Source organism: Anolis sagrei, chromosome 4 (genome assembly GCF_037176765.1).
Source record: "Anolis sagrei isolate rAnoSag1 chromosome 4, rAnoSag1.mat, whole genome shotgun sequence".
Taxonomy (NCBI): Eukaryota; Metazoa; Chordata; class Lepidosauria; order Squamata; family Dactyloidae; genus Anolis; species Anolis sagrei.
The window spans coordinates 245,153,881-245,178,495 of record NC_090024.1 but is presented as its reverse complement, the minus strand read 5'-3'; the positions used below and the strand labels follow the sequence as shown (position 1 = coordinate 245,178,495).

General features: G+C 45.3%; 1 protein-coding gene across 2 annotated transcripts in view; it reads right to left on the bottom strand.

Annotated features, from left to right (window-relative positions):
• Positions 1–7,741: 7,741 nt before the first annotated feature.
• TTI1 (TELO2 interacting protein 1) overlaps positions 7,742–24,615 on the bottom strand; it is a 53,169-nt gene continuing 36,295 nt past the window's right edge. For both annotated transcript variants that reach the window (XM_060771812.2, XM_067468296.1), the window contains exon 8: positions 7,742–8,241. In XM_060771812.2, coding sequence (XP_060627795.2) covers positions 8,028–8,241 — 214 coding nt within the window. In that variant the 3' untranslated portion in view covers positions 7,742–8,027. The remainder of the gene's footprint in view (positions 8,242–24,615) is intronic.

The window sequence follows — 24,615 nt, the reverse complement described above, 5'->3', positions numbered from 1 at the left end:
TTGAAAACAAGGTTAGACATTTGCATGAAATTCATATATGTTAATTTAAACGAGATAGAGAATGGTCCTCCGAAAACTAGGACACCACCACTTTCCTCGAAATAGTATGCGTGCTCATTAAAATGTCTAAAATGGACCAAAAATGGGTTATGAACCAAAAATTCCTGCCTGCAGCGAAACGCACTGTATATTTAACATACCCAATCGCCCATTCATTTTGGAGCCAGATGATCTTAATGTTGTCATAATTAGGTCAAGAAGTGTCATCGAATATTATTGTACCACTTCCAGCGAAAGGGCTCCTGATACTTTGTCAAATCTCACAGCATCGGGAGAGCAAACTGTACCTGCCTGAGAATTAGAAAGAGTTTATCTTGTGGATTGAAGACTACAAAAACCATGGTGCAGTGTGACTGGTGCCACTGCTGACCTGACTTTGCAAGACATGAGCAAAGCTGATGGAAGATATATGTTGATTTCGAGAACTTGAATTCATAGAATCATAGAATCAAAGAGTTGGAAGAGACCTCATGGGCCATCCAGTCCAACCCCATTCTGCCAAGAAGCAGGAATATTGCATTCAAATCACCCCTGACAGATGGCCATCCAGCCTGTTTAAAAGCTTCCAAAGAAGGAACCTCCACCACACTCCACCGGGGCAGAGAGTTCCACTGCTGAACGGCTCTCACAGTCAGGAAGTTCTTCCTCATGTTCAGATGGAATCTCCTCTCTTGTAGTTTGAAGCCATTGTTCCATTGCGTCCTAGTCTCCAGGGAAGCAGAAAGGAAGTTTGCTCCCTCCTCCCTGTGGCTTCCTCTCACATATTTATACATGGCTATCCTATCTCCTCTCAGCCTTCTCTTCTTCAGGCTAAACATGCCCAGCTCCTTAAGCCGCTCCTCATAGGGCTTGTTCCCCAGACCCTTGATCATTTTAGTCGCCCTCCTCTGGACACATTCTAGCTTGTCAATATCTCTCTTGAATTGTGTTGCCCAGAATTGGACACAATATTCCAGGTAAAGTGGTCTAACCAAAGCAGAATAGAGGGGTAGCATGACTTCCCTAGATCTAGACACTATGCTCCTCTTGATGCAGGCCAAAATCCCATTGGCTTTTTTTGCCGCCACATCACATTGTTGGCTCATGTTTAACTTGTTGTCCACGAGGACTCCAAGATCTTTTTCACATGTACTGCTCTTGAGCCAGGCATCCCCCATTCTGTATCTTTGCATTTCGTTTTTCCTGCCAAAGTGGAGTATCTCGCATTTGTCCCTGTTGAACTTCATTTTGTTAGTTTTGGCCCATCATCTCTCTAATCTGTCAAGATCCCTTTGAATCCTGTTCCTGTCCTCTGGAGTCTTGGCTCTCCCTCCCAATTTGGTGTCGTCTGCAAACTTGATGATCCTGCCTTCTAGCCCTTCATCTAAGTCATTAATAAAGATGTTGAACAGGACCGGGCCCAGGGGGGAACCCTGCGGATGGCACTCCACTTGTCACTTCTTTCCATGATGAAGAGGAAGTCTTGGGGAGAATCACCCTCTGGGTTCATCCATTTAGCCAATTCCAGATCCACCTCACCGTAGTTTTGCCTCACCCACATTGGACTAGTTTCCTTGCCAGAAGGTCATGGGGGACCTTGTCAAAGAAGGCCTTCCTCAAATCCACGTACGCTATATCCACGGCATTCCCCGCATCTACCCAGCTTGTAACTCTATCGAAAAAAGGGGTTTCCATAAGTTGAAGTCGACGTGATGATGGCTCTCCACAAATTGTGCAGCTGTAAATAATGGATTAAAGCCTCCTGTTGTTTTGGTTGACAACTACGGATTCTGTGATTTTATTAAAATGGTGTGCAAGAAGAAGGTCAGATGTTAAATTGTACTCTGCTGAAAAGCAGATAAGCTGCACTCTGCAGTGAATGGACTCTGGGATCTTTGCTTGCTGCTGTGGCATTTGTCAACCCAGTGTGCAGCGTTTAAGGTATTTTTATTTTTTATTTATTTGTCGTGTCAGGGCAACCAGTCAATTATATTAAATTTCTAACAGAACAAAGCAAACAAACAGACAAAATACAAAATTTGTGAGTATGAGAGTTGATTAAATGTCCTTTGACCAGTATCTGGCCCCTTGGAGTGCCTCTGGTGTTGCTGCAAGAATGTCCTCCATGGTGCATGTGGCAGGGCTCAGGTTGCATTGCAGCAGGTGGTCAGTGGTTTGCTCTTCTCCGCACTCGCATGTCATGGATTCCACTTTGTAGCCCCATTTCTGACGGTTGGCTCTGCATCTCGTGGTGCCAGAGCGCAGTCTGTTTAGCGCCTTCCAAGTCGCCCCATCTTCTGTGTGCCCAGCGGGGAGTTTCTCATTTGGTATCAGCCATTGGTTGAGGTTCTGGGTTTGAGCCTGCCACTTTTGGACTCTCGCTTGCTGAGGTGTACCAGCGAGTGTCTCTGTAGATCTTAGAAAACTATGTCTAGATTTAAGTCGTTGACGTGCTGGCTGATACCCAAACAAGGGGTGAGCTGGAGATGTCTCTGCCTTGGTCCTTTCACTATTGGCTGCTACTTCCCGGCCGATGTCAGGTGGTGCAATACCAGCTAAACAGTGTAATTTCTCCAGTGGTGTAGGGTGCAGATACCCCGTGATAATGTGGCATGTCTCATTAAGAGCCACATCCACTGTTTTAGCTTAGTGAGAAGTGTTCCACACTGGACATGCATACTCAGCAGCAGAGTAGCATAGCGCAAGGGCAGATGTCTTACAAGAAGCACTGCCTGAACATCAAGCAAAAAGTGGGTGCTAGAAACAATATCATACGAAAGCTGACTGGCACAACCTGGGGATCACAACCAGACACAGTGAAGACATCTGCCCTTGCGCTATGCTACTCTGCTGCTGAGTATGCATGCCCAGTGTGGAACACATCTCACCACACTCAAACAGTGGATGTGGCTCTTAATGAGACATGCCGCATTATCACGGGGCGTCTGCGCCCTACACCACTGGAGAAATTACACTGTCTAGCCGATACTGCACCATGGGGTTGGACTGGATGGCCCATGAGATCTCTTCCAACACTATGATTCTATGGTTCATTGATTAACCATCAGACAATTGGATACATTTCTGCCAACAATGGTCAAGTTTTCTGAAGCTGTCATGGAAGAAGTCGACACTCTGTTTCCGCAACCAGCGTCTCACAGTTCTCTCATCCTGGGTACCCATCGTGCACAGATCTTCCGATAGCCAAGCAAAGCAATAATGTGACCTGCATGTTTATGCCGATTATGCTTGAAATTTCCTGCTTCTTGGCAGAATGGGGATGGACTGGATGGCCCAGGAGGTCTCCTCCAACTCTTTGCTTCTATGATTCTGTCGCCTTCCCTTCTTCCCTTGCAAGCTCCTTTTGCCTCGTATTTGCAACCCAGCTTAACCTTGCCAAGGGATTGATTTTTCACTCTGGGCTCCCCATCCAGGTTATGGCCCTCTTTGCTCCAGAAACAAGATGTTTCTCTAAGTTTATGTCTCCATTAGAAATTCTCTGGGAAGCAGCTGGAGGCCGCAGGCCGGATGGTTCATGTGCTTCCTTTTTACGGCGCTGTCTGTCTGGCAGCGGAAACCCAGGGAGGGAGAGCAAGGGAGCGCTGCCTCGCCTTCTTCTTCGTTATCACCTCGGCTTTATTATACAGGCAGAGTAAATTGCTTTTGTTTGAAGTGGCGTAATGGTCAGGAAAAGCCACAGTGTGGAAATGACATTTTCCACGCCGCCTATTTATGCTCTGCCGGGGCTTTGCATATTAAGTGGGCCCTGTTTGCAAAAGGGGAAAAAAATGCACACTCCCAACAAAAGGCGAAAAAAAATGTACAAAAATAAATCAGAATCAAAGCTTGCGCTGGAATTCGTTAAGGACGTCTTTCCGCCAGCCGGCCTCCCAGGCTACAGCAGCCGTGCAAAATCAGAAAGGCCTGGAACAGCACATTCTGGAATCCGGGGCAAAGCAGACAAGAGAGAGAGGAGGGAGTCTTGGAGTCCTAGAGCTGGAAGATACTCCTAAAGGCCATCTAGTCCAACCCCATTCCGCCAGGCATGAAGACACAACTGCATTGTTTTTTTTTAATGTTGCACGTGATAGAATCTTAGAAGAACCGCAAGGCCATCCAGTTCAAGCCTCTTCTGCCAGGGAAGAAGACACAACCCAAGCCCTCCCGACAGATGGTCAGCCATCCACATTCAGCTTTGGCCAGTGGGTTGCTGTGAGATTTTCGGGCTGCATAGCTACGTTCCAGCATAGAATCATAGAATCGTAGAATCAAAGAGTTGGAAGAGACCTCCTGGGCCATCCAGTCCAACCCCATTCTGCCAAGAAGCAGGAATATTGCATTCAAATCACCCCGACAGATGGCCACCCAGCCTCTGTTTAAAAGCTTCCAAAGAAGAAGCCTCCACCACACTCCGGGGCAGAGAGTTCCACAGCTGAACGGCTCTCACAGTCAGTGTTGGGTAAATGCAATCTCACACACATTCCTGTGTTTGTGCCATGCTGTAATGTGATCTACTGAAATTCCAAAGTTTATTGCCCCTGATTTAAATATGCATGTAAGCTAATGAGTTGTCCACCATTTCTCAAGGTGTCTTGGTCACGTATGTCTGACCACATGGATGAAAGGGTATAAAAGGGGGATGCATCCTTTGTTCTCCTCTCCTTTTTCCTTTTCGCCCATTTGCCCAGTTCATCTATTTTGTTTTTGCTATACTTTTGGGATGTAACCGCTTTGGGAAGAGAGGCCTGTTGCCATCCATTCAAGGCCTACTACTCATTGCAGTCAATGTAACCGAAAGAGCTGTTTTACCTGTATGAATTTACATCATGCAAGTTTTTCTAAGTAAGTAAATACTTTTGATTTTAACTCTGTCTCTGAATGGTTATTTGCATGCGTATTTCCTAAAAGGGAGAAAGAAGGAGGGGTGGCCGTGTACCTTTACTGCCGCTGGCATTTCTCTACTTTAGCTCTGGTTTCCACAAGCTTGCCACTCTGCATATTAAAGGCTATATTCTGGTGTTGTAACGACTGCCAGATTATGCAAATATAGTTTTATTCATCAGTCAGGAAGTTCTTCCTCATGTTCAGGTGGAATCTCCTCTCTTGTAGTTTGAAGCCATTGTTCCGCCTCCTAGTCTCCAGGAAAGCAGAAAACAAGCTTGCTCCCTCCTCCTCCCTGTGGCTTCCTCTCACATATACATGGCTATCATATCTCCTCTCCGCCTTCTCTTCTTCAGTCTAAACATGCCCAGCTCCTTAAGCCACTCCTCATAGGGCTTGTTCTCCAGGCCCTTGATCATTTTAGTCGCCCTCCTCTGGACACATTCCAGCTTGTCAATATCTCTCTTGAACTGTGGTGCCCAGAATTGGACACAATATTCCAGGTAAAGTGGTCTAACCAAAGTAGAATAGAGCATGGGGAGCAGGACTTCCCTGGATCTAGACACTAGGCTCCTATTGTTGGAGGCCAAAATCCCATTGGCTTTTTTTGCCACCACATCACATTGTTGGCTCATGTTTAACTTGTTGTCCATGAGATCTCCAAGATCTTTTCCACACGTACTTCTCTCGAGCCAGGCATCGTCCCCCATTCTGTATCTTTGCATTTCGTTTTTCCTGCCTAAGTGGAGTATCTTGCATTTGTCCCCGTTGAACTTCATTTTGTTAGTTTTGGGCCATCTCTCTAGTTTGTCAAGATCGTTCTGAATCCTGCTCCTGTCCTCTGGACTATTGGCTCTCCCTCCCAATTTGGTGTCGTCTGCAAACTTGAAGAACCGCAAGGCCATCCAGTTCAAGCCCTTTCTGCCAGGGAAGAAGACACAATCCAAGCCTTCCACACAGATGGCCAGCCATCCACATTCAGCTTTGGCCAGTGGGTTGCTGTGAGTTTTCCGGGCTGTATAGCCACGTTCCAGCAGCATTCTTTCCTGACGTTTCACCTGCATCTGTGGCTAATGGCATCTTCAGAGGCTATGTGTGAATGAGGCAAGTGGAGTGTATATATATCTATGGAATAATGCCCAAAGTATTTTACTATTTTAACTCATTTTAATTGAGTAATATGTTCCATTCTATCTTAATGTTTACATTTTAAATTGTATTCTTTTTTTTTTAATGTCGGGAGCCGCTTTGCATCTTAACCGAGAGATAAAAGCAGGATGATAAGGATAATAATAATATCCACTAAATGCAGGATAGTATGTCCCCTCCTGCTCAGTGACAAAAGAAACTCCACACAATGTTTAAATGGCAAAGTTATTAGAAACAGTTGGCATCCCATGACTGCCAAGATAAATGAGATTAATGAGGTACAGAATTTGCAAAACTGCTCATGAGAAATGAACAAGAGCGGAGCGAGATGGTACCGTGCATGACAAAGGAGCTAATGCACAAAATGTTGTGCAGACTAGAGGTCATTATCTATTTGCAAACTGCTTGGGCAAGAAACCAGTCCAACATTTCTCTTGCTCCACAAGAATCCCCTGACTCCTCATGGGAGCAATGTGGCAGGTCTTGCAATCAGTGGCTTTGAGTGAAGAAACCAGCATTTTGCACATGGTGGACAAGTGGTTATGAAGTTACAACTCAACATATGAGTTGTTCAAGCCAATCTTTGACCCTCAGTGGCCAAGATCTTGGGGCCAAATGGAAGAAATTGCGATCCCTTCACCATCAATGGTTGCAATGGCCAGCAGGATGGCCAAGACTCCCAGAAATACACTATAGAACACAAAGCAATTGTGTTCCAAGGCAGGTGAGGGTCTGTTAGGCTTGAAGGCCACCAAGAACCTTCTGCAAACAAGTCCAAGAGCCTTGTCCCCAATAAAGACCCTCAGAATTATATGGAAACATTTGACCAGATGACGAGATACTCAGAAATGCCCATAACTGCAATGCGGAGCAACTGCATTAGAGGACAGGCTAACCTTGGAGTTTCAAGGAACCCTTTACAACTAAGTCTAAGAGCTTTCTTCTCAAGGGAGAACTGCAGGATTGCATGGAAGTGTTTGCTGTGTCAGCTCCACTGGCTGCCGGTTCAGTTCCGAGCACAATTCAAGGTGCTGGTTTTGACCTACAAAACCCTGTACAGTTCCGGTCCAGCGTATCTGTCTGAACGTATCTCCCTCTACGTCCCACCACAGAATTTAAGATCATCTGAGGGGGCCCTGCTCTCGACCCACCGCTTTCCCAAGTGAGGCTGGTGGGGACGAGGAGCAGGGCCTTCTCAGTGGTGGCCCCTCACCTGTGGAACTCACTCCCAGTGGATATCAGGGCATCGACATCACTCCTGTCCTTCAGGAGGAAGGTAAAGGCATGGTTGTGGGACCAGGCCTTCGGGCAATCGGCTAACTAGGTAAGGACAACCAGACAAATAGGACCGGCAGGACTGATAAATGTGGAAGGAAACTCTGAACTAAGAGATAGCTAACATTGACCGGCAATAAGGAGTAATTGGTTTGTATCGGTTTGTATGAAATTTTATTGGTTTTATTGGTTTTAGCGGGTATACGTGTAATGTATTGTTGTCAATTGCTAATTTGCGCTATTCTGTTGTATTGCTGTTGTATGTTACGGGCATCGAATTGTGCCTTGGATGTGTAAGCTGCCCTGAGTCCCCTTCAGGGTGAGAAGGGTGGGGTAAAAGTAAACCAAATAAACAAACAAACAAATAAATAAATAAAGGATTACCAAGACTCTCAGAAATGTAAACAATGGTGGAAGTGTATTCCAAAGTAGGTGAGGATCTGCCAGGCTTGAAGACCACGAAGGTTCAAGGAAAGTTCAAAGAACCTTCTATAACCATGTCTAACCACTCCCTCCACAGTGGAACCCTTCAGAGGTTGCTCCATCCACCTGTAGCTCTGGTTTATTCCCTTTTCAGAGATCCCCTCCCCCAATCTCTTTCTGGTCATTCTCAGGTTCTTCTGCCTCCTTCTGGTCCAGGTGTTTTGTCCACCTTGCCTTCTTCCACGGCCCAAGGGTGTCCTTCAGGGTCTTTCTTCTCCCCCTCCTTCTCTTCTATGCAGCTCCTCCAACAGCCGCTGTACGTTGTCAGTGAACTCATTGCGCTTCTTGTCCATCCCACGGAGTTTGATGGGCGCCAGGTCCGGATGTGGAGGCTGGAAGGCCTGAGGGCACCAGACATTGCAGAGGAAGAGCCAGGTGGCATCGGGGTCCATCTGCATCAGGTAGAGGAAGACGCTGCAAGACACCAAAGGAAAAGCAATGAAAAACAGAAGGGGATAAAAGAAAAGGGGAAAGGGCAGGAAGGGTGCATCACTGTTCCCTGAAATCCTTTAGGAGTGCCAATTCACCTTCTAACTGTTAGGAATATTGGGTATCTATAGCAGAGCACAGTGCACCATAGGGAGCTTATTTGTAGGCAACAGGAGGGGAAATATGAAAGATGCTTTGGTAAAGTTAAAAAAGTTCAAAAAAAGAAGAAGGTAAAAACACAATTTTACTGGGTTGTTGTAGGTTTTTCCGGGCTATATGGCCATGTTCTGGAGGCAATTTTTCTCCTGACGTTTCGCCTGCATCTATGGCAAGCATCCTCAGAGGTAGTGAGGTCTGTTGGAAGTAGGAAAATGGGTTTATATATCTGTGGAATGACCAGGGTGAGACAAAGGACTCTTGTCCACTGGAGCTAGGTGAGACTGTTTCAACTGATCACCTTGATTAGCATGAAGATGAAGATCCACCCAGAGGAAAAGTGTGCTTGCCAGATATCAAGGGAACCACTGACCACATAGGGAAGCTGATGAGGAAACACAACATACAAACCACTTGCAGACCCACCAAGAAAATCCAGCAAATGCTACGTTCAACAAAGGACAAGAGGGATCCTCTCACCTCTGCAGGAGTCTACCAGATGCCATGCAGCATTGCCCAGACACGCATCAAGGAACATGAAAGGCACTGCAGACTCCTTCAACCAGAGAAGTCAGCCATAGCAGAGCACCTGAGGAACCAGCCTGGACACAGCATATCATTTGAGAACACAGAAATGCTGGACCACTCTCACAACCACCATGTCAGACTACACAGAGAAGCCATTGAAATCCACAAGCATGTGGGCAATTTCAACAGAAAGGAAGAGACCATGAAAATGAACAAAATCTGGCTACCAGTATTAAAAACTCAAAAATTACAACAGCAAAACAAGTGAGGGAACAATGAGGCACATAAAATCACCTCTCAACAAAAGATTCCCCCCAGGCCCTTCCAAGCCATTGAATGCTAATCAAGGTGATCAGCTGAAACATTCACAGCTAGCTCCAGCAGACAAAAGTCCCTTGTCCCACCCTGGTCATTCCACAGATATATAAACCCTTTTTCCTACTTCCAACAGACCTCACTACCTCTGAGGATGCTTGCCATAGATGCAGGAGAAACGTCAGGAGAAAAATTGCCTCCAGAACATGGCCATATAGCCCGGAAAAACCTACAACAACCCAGTGATTCCGGCCATGGAAGCCTTCGACAATACATAATTTTACTGTTGTAGGAAATACATCTCTGTACAAAAGGAGTAGACTGACAAATGAAAGTTACCTAACTTTGGTAGATGAGTCTCTATGCTGCCTGCCATGACTCTGTCGTGGGATGCTGGCATGTAAAATGATGTATAGTTTCCAACAACAACAACAATTGTATTGATTAGCCAGTTGCCCTTATCAAAAACAGACAGTGCAAACACAACATACAACATACGTCTGGTCCTATTAAAATAGAATACAAATATATAGGAATTTATCAACTTAAAACCAATGTAGCTTAGCCATAGATATATGCATCACAGAATCAAAGAGTTGGAAGAGACCTCATGGGCCATCCAGTCCAACCCCCTGCCAAGAAGCAGGAATATTGCATTCAAATCACCCCTGACAGATGGCCATCCAGCCTCTGCTTAAAAGCTTCCAAAGAAGGAGCCTCCACCACACTCCGGGGCAGAGGGTTCCACTGCTGAACGGCTCTCACAGTCAGGAAGTTCTTCCTCATGTTCAGATGGAATCTCCTCTCTTGTAGTTTGAAGCCATTGTTCCCTTGCGTCCTAGTCTCCAGGGAAGAAGAAAGGAAGCTTGCTCCCTCCTCCCTGTGGCTTCCTCTCACATATTTATACATGGCTATCAAGGGTCTGGAGAACAAGGGTCTGGAGAACAAATGATCAAGGGTCTGGAGAACAAGCCCTATGAAGAGCGGTTTAAAGAGCTGGGCATGTTTAGCCTGAAGAAGAGAAGGCTGAGAGGAGATATGATAGCCATGTATAAATATGTGAGAGAGGAAGCCACAGGGAGGAGGGAGCAAGCTTGTTTTCTGCTTCCTTGGAGAATAGGACGGGGAACAATGGCTTCAAACTACAAGAGAGGAGATTCCATCTGAACATGAGGAAGAACTTACTGACTGTGAGAGCCGTTCAGCAGTGGAACTCTCTGCCTCAGAGTGTAGTGGAGGCTCCTTCTTTGGAGGCTTTTAAACAGAGGCTGGATGACCATCTGTCAGGGGTGATTTGAATGCAGTATTCCTGCTTCTTGGCAGAATGGGGTTGGACTGCATGGCTCATGAGGTCTCTTCCAACTCTAGGATTCTATAGGCACATTAAAGACTTCTTTTGAGAAAGCAATCTCACCATCCAGACAGGAAGCAAAAACATCTGTAGTTACATAGATCTAGGAAACAGAGGTGAAAAGCAAGATCTTTGGTCCCCGTTGCTCTATAGCAGTGGTTCTCAACCTGTGGGTCCCCAGATGTTTTGGCCTTCAACTCCCAGAAATCCTAACAGCTGGTAAACTGACTGGGATTTCTGGGAGTTATAGGCCAAGACACCTGGGGACCCACAGGTTGAGAACCATTGCTCTATAGCAGTGGTTCCCAGTCTTTGAGCCTCCAGGTGTTTTGGACTTCAGGTCTCACAGTTCCTAACAGCTGGTAAGCTGGCAGGGATTTCTGGGAGTTGAAGTCCAAAATACCTGGAGGCCCAAAGGTTGGGAACCACTGCTCTTTAGACAAGTGCTGATGCTTCTTCACTTCCAACATTAATCACGCTTTCCCCCAAAACTTGAAAGGTTTTTCCTCCTTCGCCCTTCCTGCCTTTGCAGTCCTAACATTAGACCCAAGGCTTGCCAAAGCTGCTCAGCCCTGGATGAGTTGGGAAACGAATGAGCAACACAAAGCTTTCCAATGCAAACAGAATAAGCCATCCAAATTGCACAGGTGCACGCTGATCTCCATAAGCTGCGAGATTCAAGGCCAGGAAAACAGTGTCGTTGTTTTGTACTTTTGTCTCCAAAGTCGAGTTTTTGCCACGTGAAGCTGCTTTGCATCAAGGACGGTGAGTGTGTCATCATTAAGCATCTTCTAGGTATTCAGAGGTCTTTGTGTAAAATAACAATCACGTTCAACAAACTCACATCTACTAACAACCCAATGTATGTCCTTCAATAAAAAAAAAATTGATTTTGTCATTTGGGAGTTGTAGTTGCTGGGATTTATAGTTGTCGTGGCTGAGCTGTTTTCTGATTATGAGGATGATGGGATTCAGATTCCTGGCCGGCAGACGAGAAGCCAGCTCGGTGAAAGGTCATTGATGAAAGGAACTGGAGAGGGAGAAGAAGAAGGAAGAAAGGGAAATTGAGGAGAAGGAGGAGAGAGAAAGGAAGGGAGAGGAGTTCTTGGAAGAAGAAGAGGAGGAAGAAGAAGAAGAAGAAGGGAGAGAGAGAAGAGGAGGTAGAGGAAGAGGAGGAGGAGGTGGTGAAAGAAGAAGAGTGGAGGGGGTGAGGAGAAAATAGAAGAAGAGGAAGAAGAGGAGAGAAAGGGAGGAGAAGGAGGTAGAAGGAGGAGGAGGAGGATGAAGGGAAGACGGAGATAAAGGTAGAAGGAGGAGGAGAGGAAGATAAGTAGAGAGGAAAGAGGAGTTGATGGAAGAAGAAAGGAGAAAAGGAGGCGAAAGAAGGAGTAGGAGGAGGTGGAAGAAGAGGAAGAAGAAGGGGAAAAGGTGTTGTGGCTGAGCTATTTTCTGACGATGAGGATGATGGGATTCAGATTCCTGCTGACGATGAGGATGATGGGATTCAGATTCCTGGTGGGATTCAGCTTCCTGGCTCTTTGTCTGTGCCTCAAATCTCTGGGCCTGCTTCTGAGGCTCCCACAGACAGTGCAGTGTCAACACAGCCGTTCCCAGCAGAAAGGAATGTTAACGAAGGAGCCTTCCCACGCTGATACCGAAAGTTTAGATAGTGACTTTACACGGCAAGCTCGTCTTGATCTGAAGGTCAGGTGGAGTTCTCGTCTGTCCGACAGACGAGAAGCCAGCTCGGTGAAAGGTCATCGCAATGCTTTTATGATGATGAGAGCCTAATGTTTTCATGTTAGAAAGGTATTTAGGCTTCTTGCAAACCCTGAAAAAGTGTCAGTTCAACGTAGCATACTAGCCTGGAAGCTTCATGGAATAATCTTAGCCTGGTAAGCAGTACGCTTGGGATTTCTTGCATTGTGATTCATGGGGCAATTGTTTCATTGCTTGTACCTGGGACTCTGCTTCCATGGGAGGACAAGGAACAATGGCTTCAAACTACAAGAGAGGAGATTCCATCTGAACATGAGGAAGAACTTACTGACTGTGAGAGCCATTCAGCAGTGGAACTCTTTGCCCTGGAGTGTGGTGGAGGCTCCTTGTTTAGAAGCTTTTAAACAGAGGCTGGATGGCCATCTGTCAGGGGTGCTTTGAATGCAATATTCCTGCTTCTTGGCAGAATGGGGTTGGACTGGATGGCCCAGGAGGTCTCTTCCAACTCTTTGATTCTATGATTCATGGCAAATGGCACTACCTAGAACAGTGGTTCTCAACCCAGGTCATGAGAACAGTTGCTTTGACTCACACAATGTCCTTTGAGAGACATTCAAATGGTCCTTTGGTGTCCATGTAAAGGATCCCTTTCCAGCAGCCAAGAAGCAAAAAATACAAAATTGTCTTGGCAAGCTCCTGCACAGAAAAGTTAAACATGTAACTGTTGCCAAAATTCCCAGGCTAGGTTCTGGGCATGGCCCAACCAATCAGCTTTGTGCTTGCATTTTTCAGTTAACACACTCAACAACTGTATTTACATGCTCCAACAACCAACAGGATGAGAACCACTAAGCTAGAAGAATCCTCCACCTTGTGCAACTGTGGGGCAGACCGAACAACTCTGTTGTGTATTCCTGCAGGATGCTAGACGGGTGGGTCTAGATGGCCTGTGAGCTCCCTTCCAACTCTGTGATTCTTTGGACTGACAGAAGAGAAGAGGTGACCCTTGTAGTGTCTTCTAATTAATTGCACGTCGTATCATTCAGCAGAGCCAACCCAGCTCCACATTCTCAAGGGCACCCAGAGAGTGTCCAAAGGAGAGTGACAGCTTTATGGGGTCTATTTCAGAAAACCAATCGTCCCCCTTGGCGTCTGCTGTGACTGATGGATTGGCCTGTTAAGATTTGTTCCTCAGGTCAGGTTTCTCGCAGCCTCTCCCCTTGCTTGAGTTTTCTTTCCCTCCTAAATCACATCACTTGGAAGAGCTCGCTGTGGCTACTGCAACTTTGTCCCAGGTTGCTCTTCAGTCTTGACATTTCCTGGGTGCCTTGAATTTTCCACTTCCAGGTGCTCAGCAATTGTTTCTTTCTGTGCCAATTTCCACTTAATTACAAGACTTGCCCACACACTACCTGCCAGCTGAGCCCCATGGACATCAAGCAACTTCTCCTTGATTCCACCAATAAGGATCTCCTTCCATCATTGGCAATCATCATTGCCCCATCCATGTTCAACATCCACACAAATGACCAGCCACTGCCAGAAGAGACAGAGAGCTTCATCTATGCTGATGATCGTGCCATTACTGCTCAAGCAGGGAGCTTTGAGATGGTTGAACAGAAGCTCTCCAAAGCTCTAGGTGCTCTTACTGCCTATTACAGGGAAAAACCAGCTGATCCCTAATCCACCTAAAACACAGACATGTGCTTTTCATCTCAAGAACAAACAAGCATTCGGAGCTCTGAGGATTATTACCTGGGAAGGAATCCCACTGGAGCATTGCAGCGCTGCACCCAAATCCCTGGGAGTCACTCTGGACCGTGCTCTGACCTACAAGAAGCACTGCCTGAACATCAAGCAAAAAGTGGGTTCTAGAAACAATATATGAAAGCTTACTGGCACAACCTGGGGATCACAACCAGACACAGTGAAGACATCCGCCCTTGCCCTATGCTACTCTGCTGCTGAGTATGCATGTGGAACACATCTCACCACTCTGAAACAGCGGATGTGGCTCTTAATCAGACATTCTGCATTATCACGGGGTGTCTGCGCCCTACACCACTGGAGACATTACACTGCTTAGCCGGTATTGCACCACCTGACATCCGCCAGGAAGTAGTAGCCAATAGTGAAAGGACCAAGGCAGAGACATCTCCAGTTCATCCCCTGTTTGGGTATCAGCCAGCACGTCACCGACTTAAATCAAAAAATAGTTTCCTAAGATCTACACAGACACTCACTGGAACACCTCAGCAAGCGAGAGTCCAAAAGTGGCAGTCTCAAACCCAGAACCTCAATCCATGGCTGATACCAAATGAGAGACTCCCCCCTGGGCACACGGAGGACTGGGTGACTTGGAAGGCGCTGAACAGACTGCGCTCTGGCACCACGAAATGCAGAGCCAACCTGAAGAAATGGGCCCATAAAATAGAGTCCATGACATGCGAGTGTGAAGAAGAGCAAACCACTGACCACCTGCTGCAATGCACCCTGAGCCCTGCCACATGCACAGTGGAGGACCTTCTTGCGGCAACACCAGAGACACTCCAAGGGGACAGATACTGGTCAAAGGACATTTAAAAGAATGCCAAGCTTGACAAACTCTGTGTCTTTTGTTTGTTTGTTTGTTTGTTTTGTCAAAAATGTAATACAGCTGTTCGGTTGTCTGACACGATAAATAAATAAATAAATCGGCAATCCCTCGTGTCTTCCAAATGCTGGGTCTTGTCGTTGGGTCCATAGATGACTGCAGAGACCTATTCTTGACCTGCATGTTCCTCCACAGTGAGGACATCAGTTTCCAAGCGGGTTCCAGACTGGTTGGCCCATGAACTCTCTTCCAACTCTATGATTCTAAGACGGTTCCGATCAAGGTTGGTTTGATGTGCCACTTCCTCTTGACACGTTTCTCCCTTTTGCCCTCCATTCATGCCTCAAACACTCTCTTCTTTGGGAAAATGCTGCACTTGCAGAGCTCGGGTGGTGTTGTATTTCAATGCCAATGTTGACGTTTGAGGAGAGGTGGCTACTCAGGTAGCAGAAATGGTCAACATTTTCTAACGTTACACCATTATGCTGTATTTCTAGCACTGCAGAGGGATTGACTGGTGCCTTTTGTTGAAAGAGCTCTTTGTATGCTTCTGCAAAGGTGTTTAGAGTGGCTTGTAGGTCTTCTGAATGAGCATAGACTACATTATCATCAGTATATTAGAGTTCTATAACATATGTTATTGGGTCCCTGGTTTTGGTTTTTACAAAAGTTAAAGAGTTTGCCATCTGTCCAATAGATCATTTCCACATCGGTAGGAAGCTTCCCATCAACAAGGTGCAGTATCATAGTGATGAAGATGAAGTTTGGGTCAATAACACATCCCTATTTGACACCTGATGTATTGACTGGATGACAAAGGATCATTTCAATCCTTTGCTTCATTTCAATCCTTGCCAAATGAAGCTGATTCATGCCCATTGGGTTTGCAGCTTTTCTGTTCGATCCCAGATGGAGACGGTTGCGGGCCTGCCTTGAACTTCACCTTCACCATCTCCAGGTCAGGTCTGGCTTTGATATATATCATACCTAAGCATCACCTTCCTCCAGAGACAGGACTCTAAGCTGAAGCACCCCAATCAGGTTGAGTCATAGTATCATAGAGTTGGAAGAGACCCAAAGGGCCATTCAGTCCAACTCTCTTCTGTCAGGCAGGAAGACAGACACTCTAACTAACCATCCTGACAGGTGGCCAGAGAAGCCTCCAGAGAAGGAGGCTCCACCACTCCAAGGAAGCATATTCCTTGGTAGCCACGGTAGTCCACGCTCTGGTTACATCCCGTTTAGACTACTGCAACGCTCTCTACGTGGGGTTGCCTTTGAAGACAGCTCGGAAGCTCCAATTAGTCCAACGGTCGGCAGCCATGATACTAACTGGAGCGGAGCGCAGGGAGCACACAACTCCTCTGCTGCACCAGCTCCACTGGCTGCCGATTTGCTACCGGGCTCAATTCAAAGTGCTGGCGTTGGCCTTTAAAGCCCTAAACGGTTCTGGCCCAACCTACCTATCCGAACGTATCTTGGCCTATCAGCCCACCAGGACCCTAAGATCTTCTGGGGAGGCCTTGCTCTCTATCCCGCCTGCTTCACAGGTGCGGCTGGCGGGGACGAGAGACAGGGCCTTTTCTGTGGTGGCCCCTCGGCTCTGGAACGCCCTTCCCATGGAGGTAAGATCAGCCTCCTCGCTGATGGTATTCCGAAGAAGACTAAAAACTTGGATGTTCAAGCAGGCATTTGGCTAATTAGGTGCAATGAATGTGTTGATTACGGATTGGTAATATGGATGATGCAATTGGACCACGATTTTAGTTAGGAGATGTATTGGATTGTGATTTCGTGTAATATTGTGTATTATGTTTTTTATGGTTTTAATTGTATACTGTGCACTGTATATTTTGTTGTAAACCGCGTTGAGTCGCCAATTAGGCTGAGAAACGGCGGTATACAAGGACAGTAAATAATAAATAAATAAAATAATAAAATAAATATTCCACCATCAAACAGACAATTAGGGTGTTCTTTCCTAATATTCAGGTGGAAACTCTTTTTTCCGCAGTTGGACTGCATTGCTCCATTGTGTCCAACTCTCTAGTGCAGCAGAATGCAAGCTTGTCCTTCCTCACTGTAACATCCTTTGAAATATTCAAACATGGTTCTCATGTCCCCTTCTCTCAGTCTTCTTTAAACATCTCCAGCTCCCTCAGCTTCTCCTCAGAGGGATGAATAGTATCCAGAATGTGGACCTTCTCTGGACACCTCCCAGCATGTCCATCTCCTTCTTGAATTGAATTGTGGCCAGGAGAATTTTTCCCCTTGACTGAAAGGCATCCCCACGAAGGTGGTGGGTCCAATTTCTTGGAGTTCCAAGATGAAACAGATGGATATTGATGAGATGCTCCAGACAGAAGATGTCAAGAAACAAGTGAACAGCTTCCTTGGTAGGCTTATAGACTTTCTTTATTCGGATAAATGACCTCTCTGCTAAGAATTTCCAACATCTTGCTTCTTTTACGTCCTTGTAGAAATCACCACTTTAGCCTTCACAGGCTGAAAGTCAAGAGGAAGGTCACAACAACTTCTGTTATAGAACTCAGATATGCTGATGATAATGTAGTCTGTGCTCGTTCAGAGGAAAAACAAGCTACTTTAAATACCTTCTTTGCAGAAAGAAGCCTATCAAAGGCTCAGCCTGTCACTGAATATTGAGAAAACCAAAGTGCTCTATCAGCAGACACCAACCAATCGGGACATTTGTAGGGATACCAGTATGCTTGCTTATAAAGCTATTGTCCTTCCAACTATGTTGTATGCCAGTGAAACGTCGACCATCTACAAATGTCACTCTCAATTTCTGGAATGATTCCATCAGTGTTGCCTCTGAAAAACCCAGCAAATCTCTTGGAAAAACAGATAGACAAAGGTCAGCATCTGGAATAAGCAAAGACCGCCAGCATTGAAGCCATGATCCTCCACCATTAACTTCACTGGACTTAAAGCCACATTGTCCAAATGCCCAAGTATCACTTTCTTTCGAAGCAGTTACTCTACTCTCAGCTCAAGAATGGAAAATGGAATGTCAGTGAACAGCAAAAGAGATTGAAATATGGGCTTAAAGCCAAACTAAAAAAAAATGTGGCAAAGACACCAAGAAAGAACTAGGAAGCCCTGACCCTCGAGCTTCTAATTGGAGCTCAGCTGTGAAGTTTGGAGAGGCGCAAATAGAGGGAGAAAGGGAGAAATGGGCCGAGAGGAAGAAGGTGCATCACGCAAACCCTTGTAGGCCTAACATCTAGAAATCAATGTCCTCATTGCGAAAATAAAAAAACCCATGCGAATCTAGGTCTCCACAGTCATTTATGGACCCATCACCAAGGCACTACCTGTCATGTATCATGTTCTGCAGTTAATGGTGGTGGTAGGCCTAGCAGTTGGTGATGGAAGGGTTAATGTAAGTCTTAGTTCAAGAGCACTGGTTCTCAACCTGGGGTCCCCAGATGTTTTTGACCTTCAACTCCCAGAAATCCTAACAGCTGGTAAATTGGCAGGGATTTCTGGGAGTTGTAGGCCTAAACCATCTGGGGGCCAAAACCATCTGGGGGCCCCGGGTTGAGAACCACTGTTCTAGAGGGTTGAGTAATCTGTAAGTAAGAGTTCATTAGTAAAAGCAATTAAGGGTGGAGGTATGCAAGAGATAGGTTGCAGCTGTGTGTTCCTGGATATAAAGACTTAGCCTTGGGACTGATCCTCAGAAGAAAAGTATTTGTAGATGCTGCTGGTTTTCCCCCAGGTTTGTGGATTTTCGGTATCCTGACTTGTCTCCTGTACTCTTGGAACCTTGAATCTTTGGACTGGCTTTTGACTATGGTATAGACTCATGATCCCTGGATTTGCTCACTGAACTCTCGCCGTTTGACCACTGGACTGGACCCTTTGACTACGGCGTTATCTTGAACCTGCAATAGCGTTTGCTGTCAGTTTTTGCTTTATATTCTGTGGCTGAGTGCTATCTTTGTGTTTTATATTTTATACTATTAAAACAGCCAGAAAATAAGTGTCGTTTTAATTAAATTGTTTAGCACAAACTGGGAGTTTGCTTGGTTCATCTCTGCCTGAATACGGCAGAGCCCTGGCAACGTGACGCTACCCTTGGGAGACAATCAGAAGTGGCCACGAGGGATCACCTATAATGATGATGATGATGTCCTACCCACTTTCCAAGACATAAAAGGCTGCTGAGAATTATTTTCACAAGGAGCAGCACAGACTTTCCTTGCTGTGCCATCGCGCCTGGGGGCTATAGCTCTTAGTGAAAGAGGCATGGACATGACATCTTTCCCCAGAGGATTGCTTCTTACCCTCCTTTAGGAAACTGGAACTCCCAAAGACCCAAAACACTGGACATAACTCAAAATAAGTTTTATTGTTCACAAAGAGTTATTTCTTTAAAGCAATGAGCTGGACACTTCAGAGGGGTGAAGGAAAATATACTTTACAGTCTCAGCTAGTCCTGGGTCCAAGGAGTTTGAAGCTGAGAAGCCTTTCCAAGTTTCCTCTTTCCTCAATGGCTCTGAATGCCAGAGCAAACCACAACCCCAGTTCAGATGGCCTATGTTTGAAGACTCAGGATCTTCCTCTGGTTCAAAAGAACTGGTTTGAAGGTGCTTGAGACTTCCAACGTTGTTCAGGTTGGTCTGAACATGAAGCATAAGTCTCAAGGATAAAAAACCTCAGAATTGGTGCTGAGAGGTAATTTAATCAGGGTCTTTTAGAGCCCAGTCTCTTACTCATGTCCATCTGATAGAAACTCTGATGGCAGAATGAAAAAGGGAAGCACTCCCCTCCTCCAGGAAGAGGTGGAGCCAAACAATTGAACTTGAGAAAGCAATTCAACTGGTGCAAACAACACTGATTGACAGCTATAAATAACCAATCAATCCAACTATACATAAGCAGGGTAAAAAGGCAGGATTAAGCATGATACAACAGTTTAAATCTTGCAACTAACAGTTGGTGCCACTCGCAATGTCACACTTGCTTGGCAAACTAAAGAAGATCTGGCACTACAACTCAACAACAGAATGACTACTGGTGCTACTGGACCAAATTGTTGTTGATGGTAATGATGATAGTTTGAGTGAGCAATGGCTTTGCTTCTCCATTCAAGTGGAACATATTTTTAGCAATGCAGATTTGTCATTCCTCTTGCTCTGTACATTTCATCCAAGGTGCCTTCCTTGTGCTTCTCCACTTCCACCCAACATACTCAGGTCCAGTTCAAACAGAGAGGGAGGATGATGTAAAACTGACCCACGGACCTCTTTTTTTCCCTTTTCTGACCCAATGCGCCTCTCTGCAGCAGAAGGAGCAACTTGGTTTTTGTTTGGTTGCTTCTAAATAAGACAGTTTCCAAGCAACCCCGGTTTCCATGGCAAGAGATCCCGGGGTTAATCCAGGATGTAGTGGGGTTTGCAGCTGCTTTGCTCAAGTGAGAGTTGTGGGCTTTAGATAGATACTCTCTTATCCATGGATTCTGCATCCACTGATTCAACCGTCCATGGCTTAAAATACTTTAAAGAATTCCAAAAACTAAATCTTGATTTTTCTACTTTGTATATAGGGTACCATTTTACTAAGATGTTGTATATAATAGGATTCGAGTATCTATCTATGGATTTTGGTATTCACATGCGATCCTGCTACGAAACCACAATTGATAACATGATTGATGGACAGATGGATAGATAAGGAAACAGATAAACAGATAGACAGACAATACAGAAAGACAGACCAATGGGACGTGTGTATGTGTGTGTGTATAATAAATATATGGAATAAAGGACAGATGACAGTTAAATAGAAAGACAGACACGTAAATAGATGGGTAGACAATCAGATAGATAGATAGGTAGGTAGGTAGGTAGATAGATAGATAGACAGATAGAGAAACAGACAAACAGGTAGGTAAGTAGGTAGATAGAGAAACAGACAAACAGATAGGTAGGTAGGTAGGTAGGTAGGTAGAGAAACAGGCAAACAGGTAGGTAGGTAGGTAGGTAGGTAGGTAGGTAGGTAGAGAAACCAACAGGTAGATAGACTGACACATAAATAGATGGGTAAACCATCAGATAGATAGGTAGGTAGGTAGATAGATAGATAGACAGATAGAGAAACAGACAAACAGGTAGGTAGGTAGAGAAACAGACAAACAGGTAGGTAGGTAGGTAGGTAGAGAAACAGGCAAACAGGTAGGTAGGTAGGTAGAGAAACAAACAGGTAGATAGACTGACACATAAATAGATGGGTAAACCATCAGATAGATAGGTAGGTAGGTAGGTAGGTAGATAGATAGATAGACAGACAGATAGAGAAACAGACAAACAGGTAGGTAGGTAGGTAGAGAAACAGACAAACAGATAGGTAGGTAGGTAGGTAGGTAGAGAAACAGGCAAACAGGTAGGTAGGTAGAGAAACCAACAGGTAGATAGACTGACACATAAATAGATGGGTAAACCATCAGATAGATAGGTAGGTAGGTAGGTAGGTAGATAGATAGACAGACAGATAGAGAAACAGACAAACAGGTAGGTAGGTAGGTAGATAGAGAAACAGACAAACAGATAGGTAGGTAGGTAGGTAGGTAGGTAGAGAAACAGGCAAACAGGTAGGTAGGTAGAGAAACCAACAGGTAGATAGACTGACACATAAATAGATGGGTAAACCATCAGATAGATAGGTAGGTAGGTAGGTAGGTAGATAGATAGATAGATAGATAGATAGATAGATAGATAGATAGATAGACAGACAGACAGACAGATAGAGAAATAGACAAACAGGTAGGTAGGTAGGTAGATAGAGAAACAGACACACAGGTAGGTAGGTAGGTAGAGAAACAGGCAAACAGGTAGGTAGGTTGGTAGAGAAACCAACAGGTAGATAGATAGACACATAAATAGATGGATAAACCATCAGATAGATAGATAGATAGATAGAGAAACAGACAAACAGGTAGGTAGGTAGGTAGGTAGGTAGAGAAACATACAGGTAGACAGACACATAAATAGATGGGTAAACCATCAGATAGATAGATAGATAGATAGATAGATAGATAGATAGATAGATAGATAATAGATAGGTAGGTAGATAGAGAAACAGACAACCAGGTAGGTAGGTAGGTAGGTAGATAGAACAGACAGGTAGATAGGCAGACACATAAATAGATGCGTAGACAATCGGATAGATAGATAGATAGATAGATAGATAGATAGATAGATAGATAGATAGACAGACAGACAGACAGACAGACCAATGGGACGTGTGTGTATATATTATAGATATTATATTATATTATATTGGGAAGGAAGGAGGAAACAGACAGACAAATACATAGATAGACATAGATAAATACATAGATAGATATAGACAGGGCTGATTGATCTATATAAAAAGACAAATAGATGGATAGATAGATAGGTAGATAGGTAGGCAGGCAACAGGACAGAAAGGTGATAAATATATAGATCGATAAGACAGACTGATTGATAGGTGATGTATAGATAAGAAGGCAAATCGACAGATAACCAGATAGATGTGCTCTTTGCTTTTCTGCCAGGCTTTTAAGAAGTTACTGCAGTCTCCTTTCGCAGTGTCCTGCCTTGCTGATTCTTCCACTTTTGCCTTTCTAATGGATTTGCTTAAATTACCCAGATTGGTTCATCAGGTTCCGAATTGAATTATATTCACAGATTCCAATCCATTAGCAGAGTCACGGACAAAGATAATGGCTTCATGGTGCTCTCGCTAATGCGTACACAAGCAAAGGGAGCCTCAACCCAGAGAAACTGACCCTTTGGCAAGCGGCGTTACTGCTTTTGCGCTGACCGCTGAGAGATCTGTTGTGGTCTTCGAACATTTGGGGTCAAGGGCCATGATTTGCATCTTCCATCGCAACCTGCGTGACTCCATTCTGGAAAGCAGAGTTATTTATTAATGAAAATGTTTATGTGTTGTGTTTAATTGGATTGTTTTCGTTCGATAAGCTTCCTTCACCTTCCAGCTTTCACAACCAGAGCCAGAAATTGAATGGAAAAAAGATCCGGTAAATGTTGGAAATGCAAGAAAAATGTTGGAATATTTGGTCTAGTAGAAAGACCCAGAAGTTTTGGACTTCGATACACATCATACTAGAAGATATTAGTAAAGGAAAAGGTTTCCCCTGACATTAAGTCTAGTCGTGTTTGACTCTGGGGGACGCTGCTCATCTCCATTTCTAAGCCGAAGAGCAGGCATTGTCCACAGACACCTCCAAAGTCTTGTGGCCAGCATGACTGCATGGAGCGTCGTTACCTTCCCACCAAAGTCGTACCTAGCGCCCGTATCTTGGGAAATCTGACTTGGCCACGGTATTTATTTATCGTGTCATCAGCAACCATACCATTGTATTACATTTCTAACAGAACAAAACAAACACACAGATTAAAAAAAAAACAAAACACAGATTTTGCAAACTTGGTAGTTGGTTAAATGTCCTTTGACCAGTATCTGGCCACTTGGAGTGCCTCTGGTGTTGCTGCAAGAAGGTCCTCCATTGTGCATGTGGCAGGGCTCAGGGTGCATTGCAGCAGGTGGTCTGTGCTTTGCTCTTCTCCACACTCGTATGTTGTGGATTCCACTTTGTGGCCCCATTTCTGAAGGTTGGCTCAGCATCTCGTGGTGCCCGAGTGCAGTCTGTTCAGCGCCTTCCAAGTTGCCCAGTCTTCTGTGTGCCCAGGGGGGAGTCTCTCATCTGGTATCACCCATGGATTGAGGTGCTGGGTTTGAGCCTGCCACTTTTGGACTCTCGTTTGCTGAGGTGTTCCAGCGAGTGTCTCTGTAGATCTTAGAAAACTATTTCTAGATTTAAGTCGTTGACGTGCTGGCTGACACCCAAACAGGGGATGAGCTGGAGATGTCTCTGCCTTGGTCCTTTCACTATTGGCTGCTACTTCCCGGTGGATGTCAGGTGGTGCAATACCAGCTAAGCAGTGTAATTTCTCCAGTGGTGTAGGGCGCAGACACCCTGTGATAATGCGGCATGTCTCATTAAGAGCCACATCCACTGTTTTAGTGTGGTGAGATGTGTTCCACACTGGGCATGCGTACTCAGCAGCAGAGTAGCATAGTGCAAGGGCAAATGTCTTCACTGTGTCTGGTTGTGATCCCGAGGTTGTGCCAGTCAGCTTTCGTATGATGTTGTTTATAGCGCCCACTTTTTGCTTGATGTTCAGGCAGTGCTTCTTGTAGGTCAGATCGACGGTCCAGAGTGACTCCCAGGTATTTGGGTGCGCTGCAATGCTCCAGTGGGATTCCTTCCCAGGTAATAATCCTCAGAGCTCAGGATGCTTGTCTGTTCTTAAGGTGAAAGGCGCATGTCTGTGTTTTAGATGCATTAGGGATTAATTGGTTTTCCATCTACGAAGACGTTGCCCAGGGGACGCCTGGATGTCTTGCAATCCTGCGAGGAGGCTTCTCTCATGTCCCCCACTTGGCCACAGTAGTCCACGCTCTGGTTACATCCCGTATAGACTACTGCAACACTCTCTACGTGGGGTTGCCTTTGAAGACTGTTCGGAAGCTTCAAATGGTCCAACGTTCGGCAACCAGGCTACTGACAGGAGCGCTGCTACCTCTGAGGATGCTTGCCATAGATGCAGGCGAAACATCAGGAGAGAATGCCTCTAGAACATGGCCATATAGCCCGAAA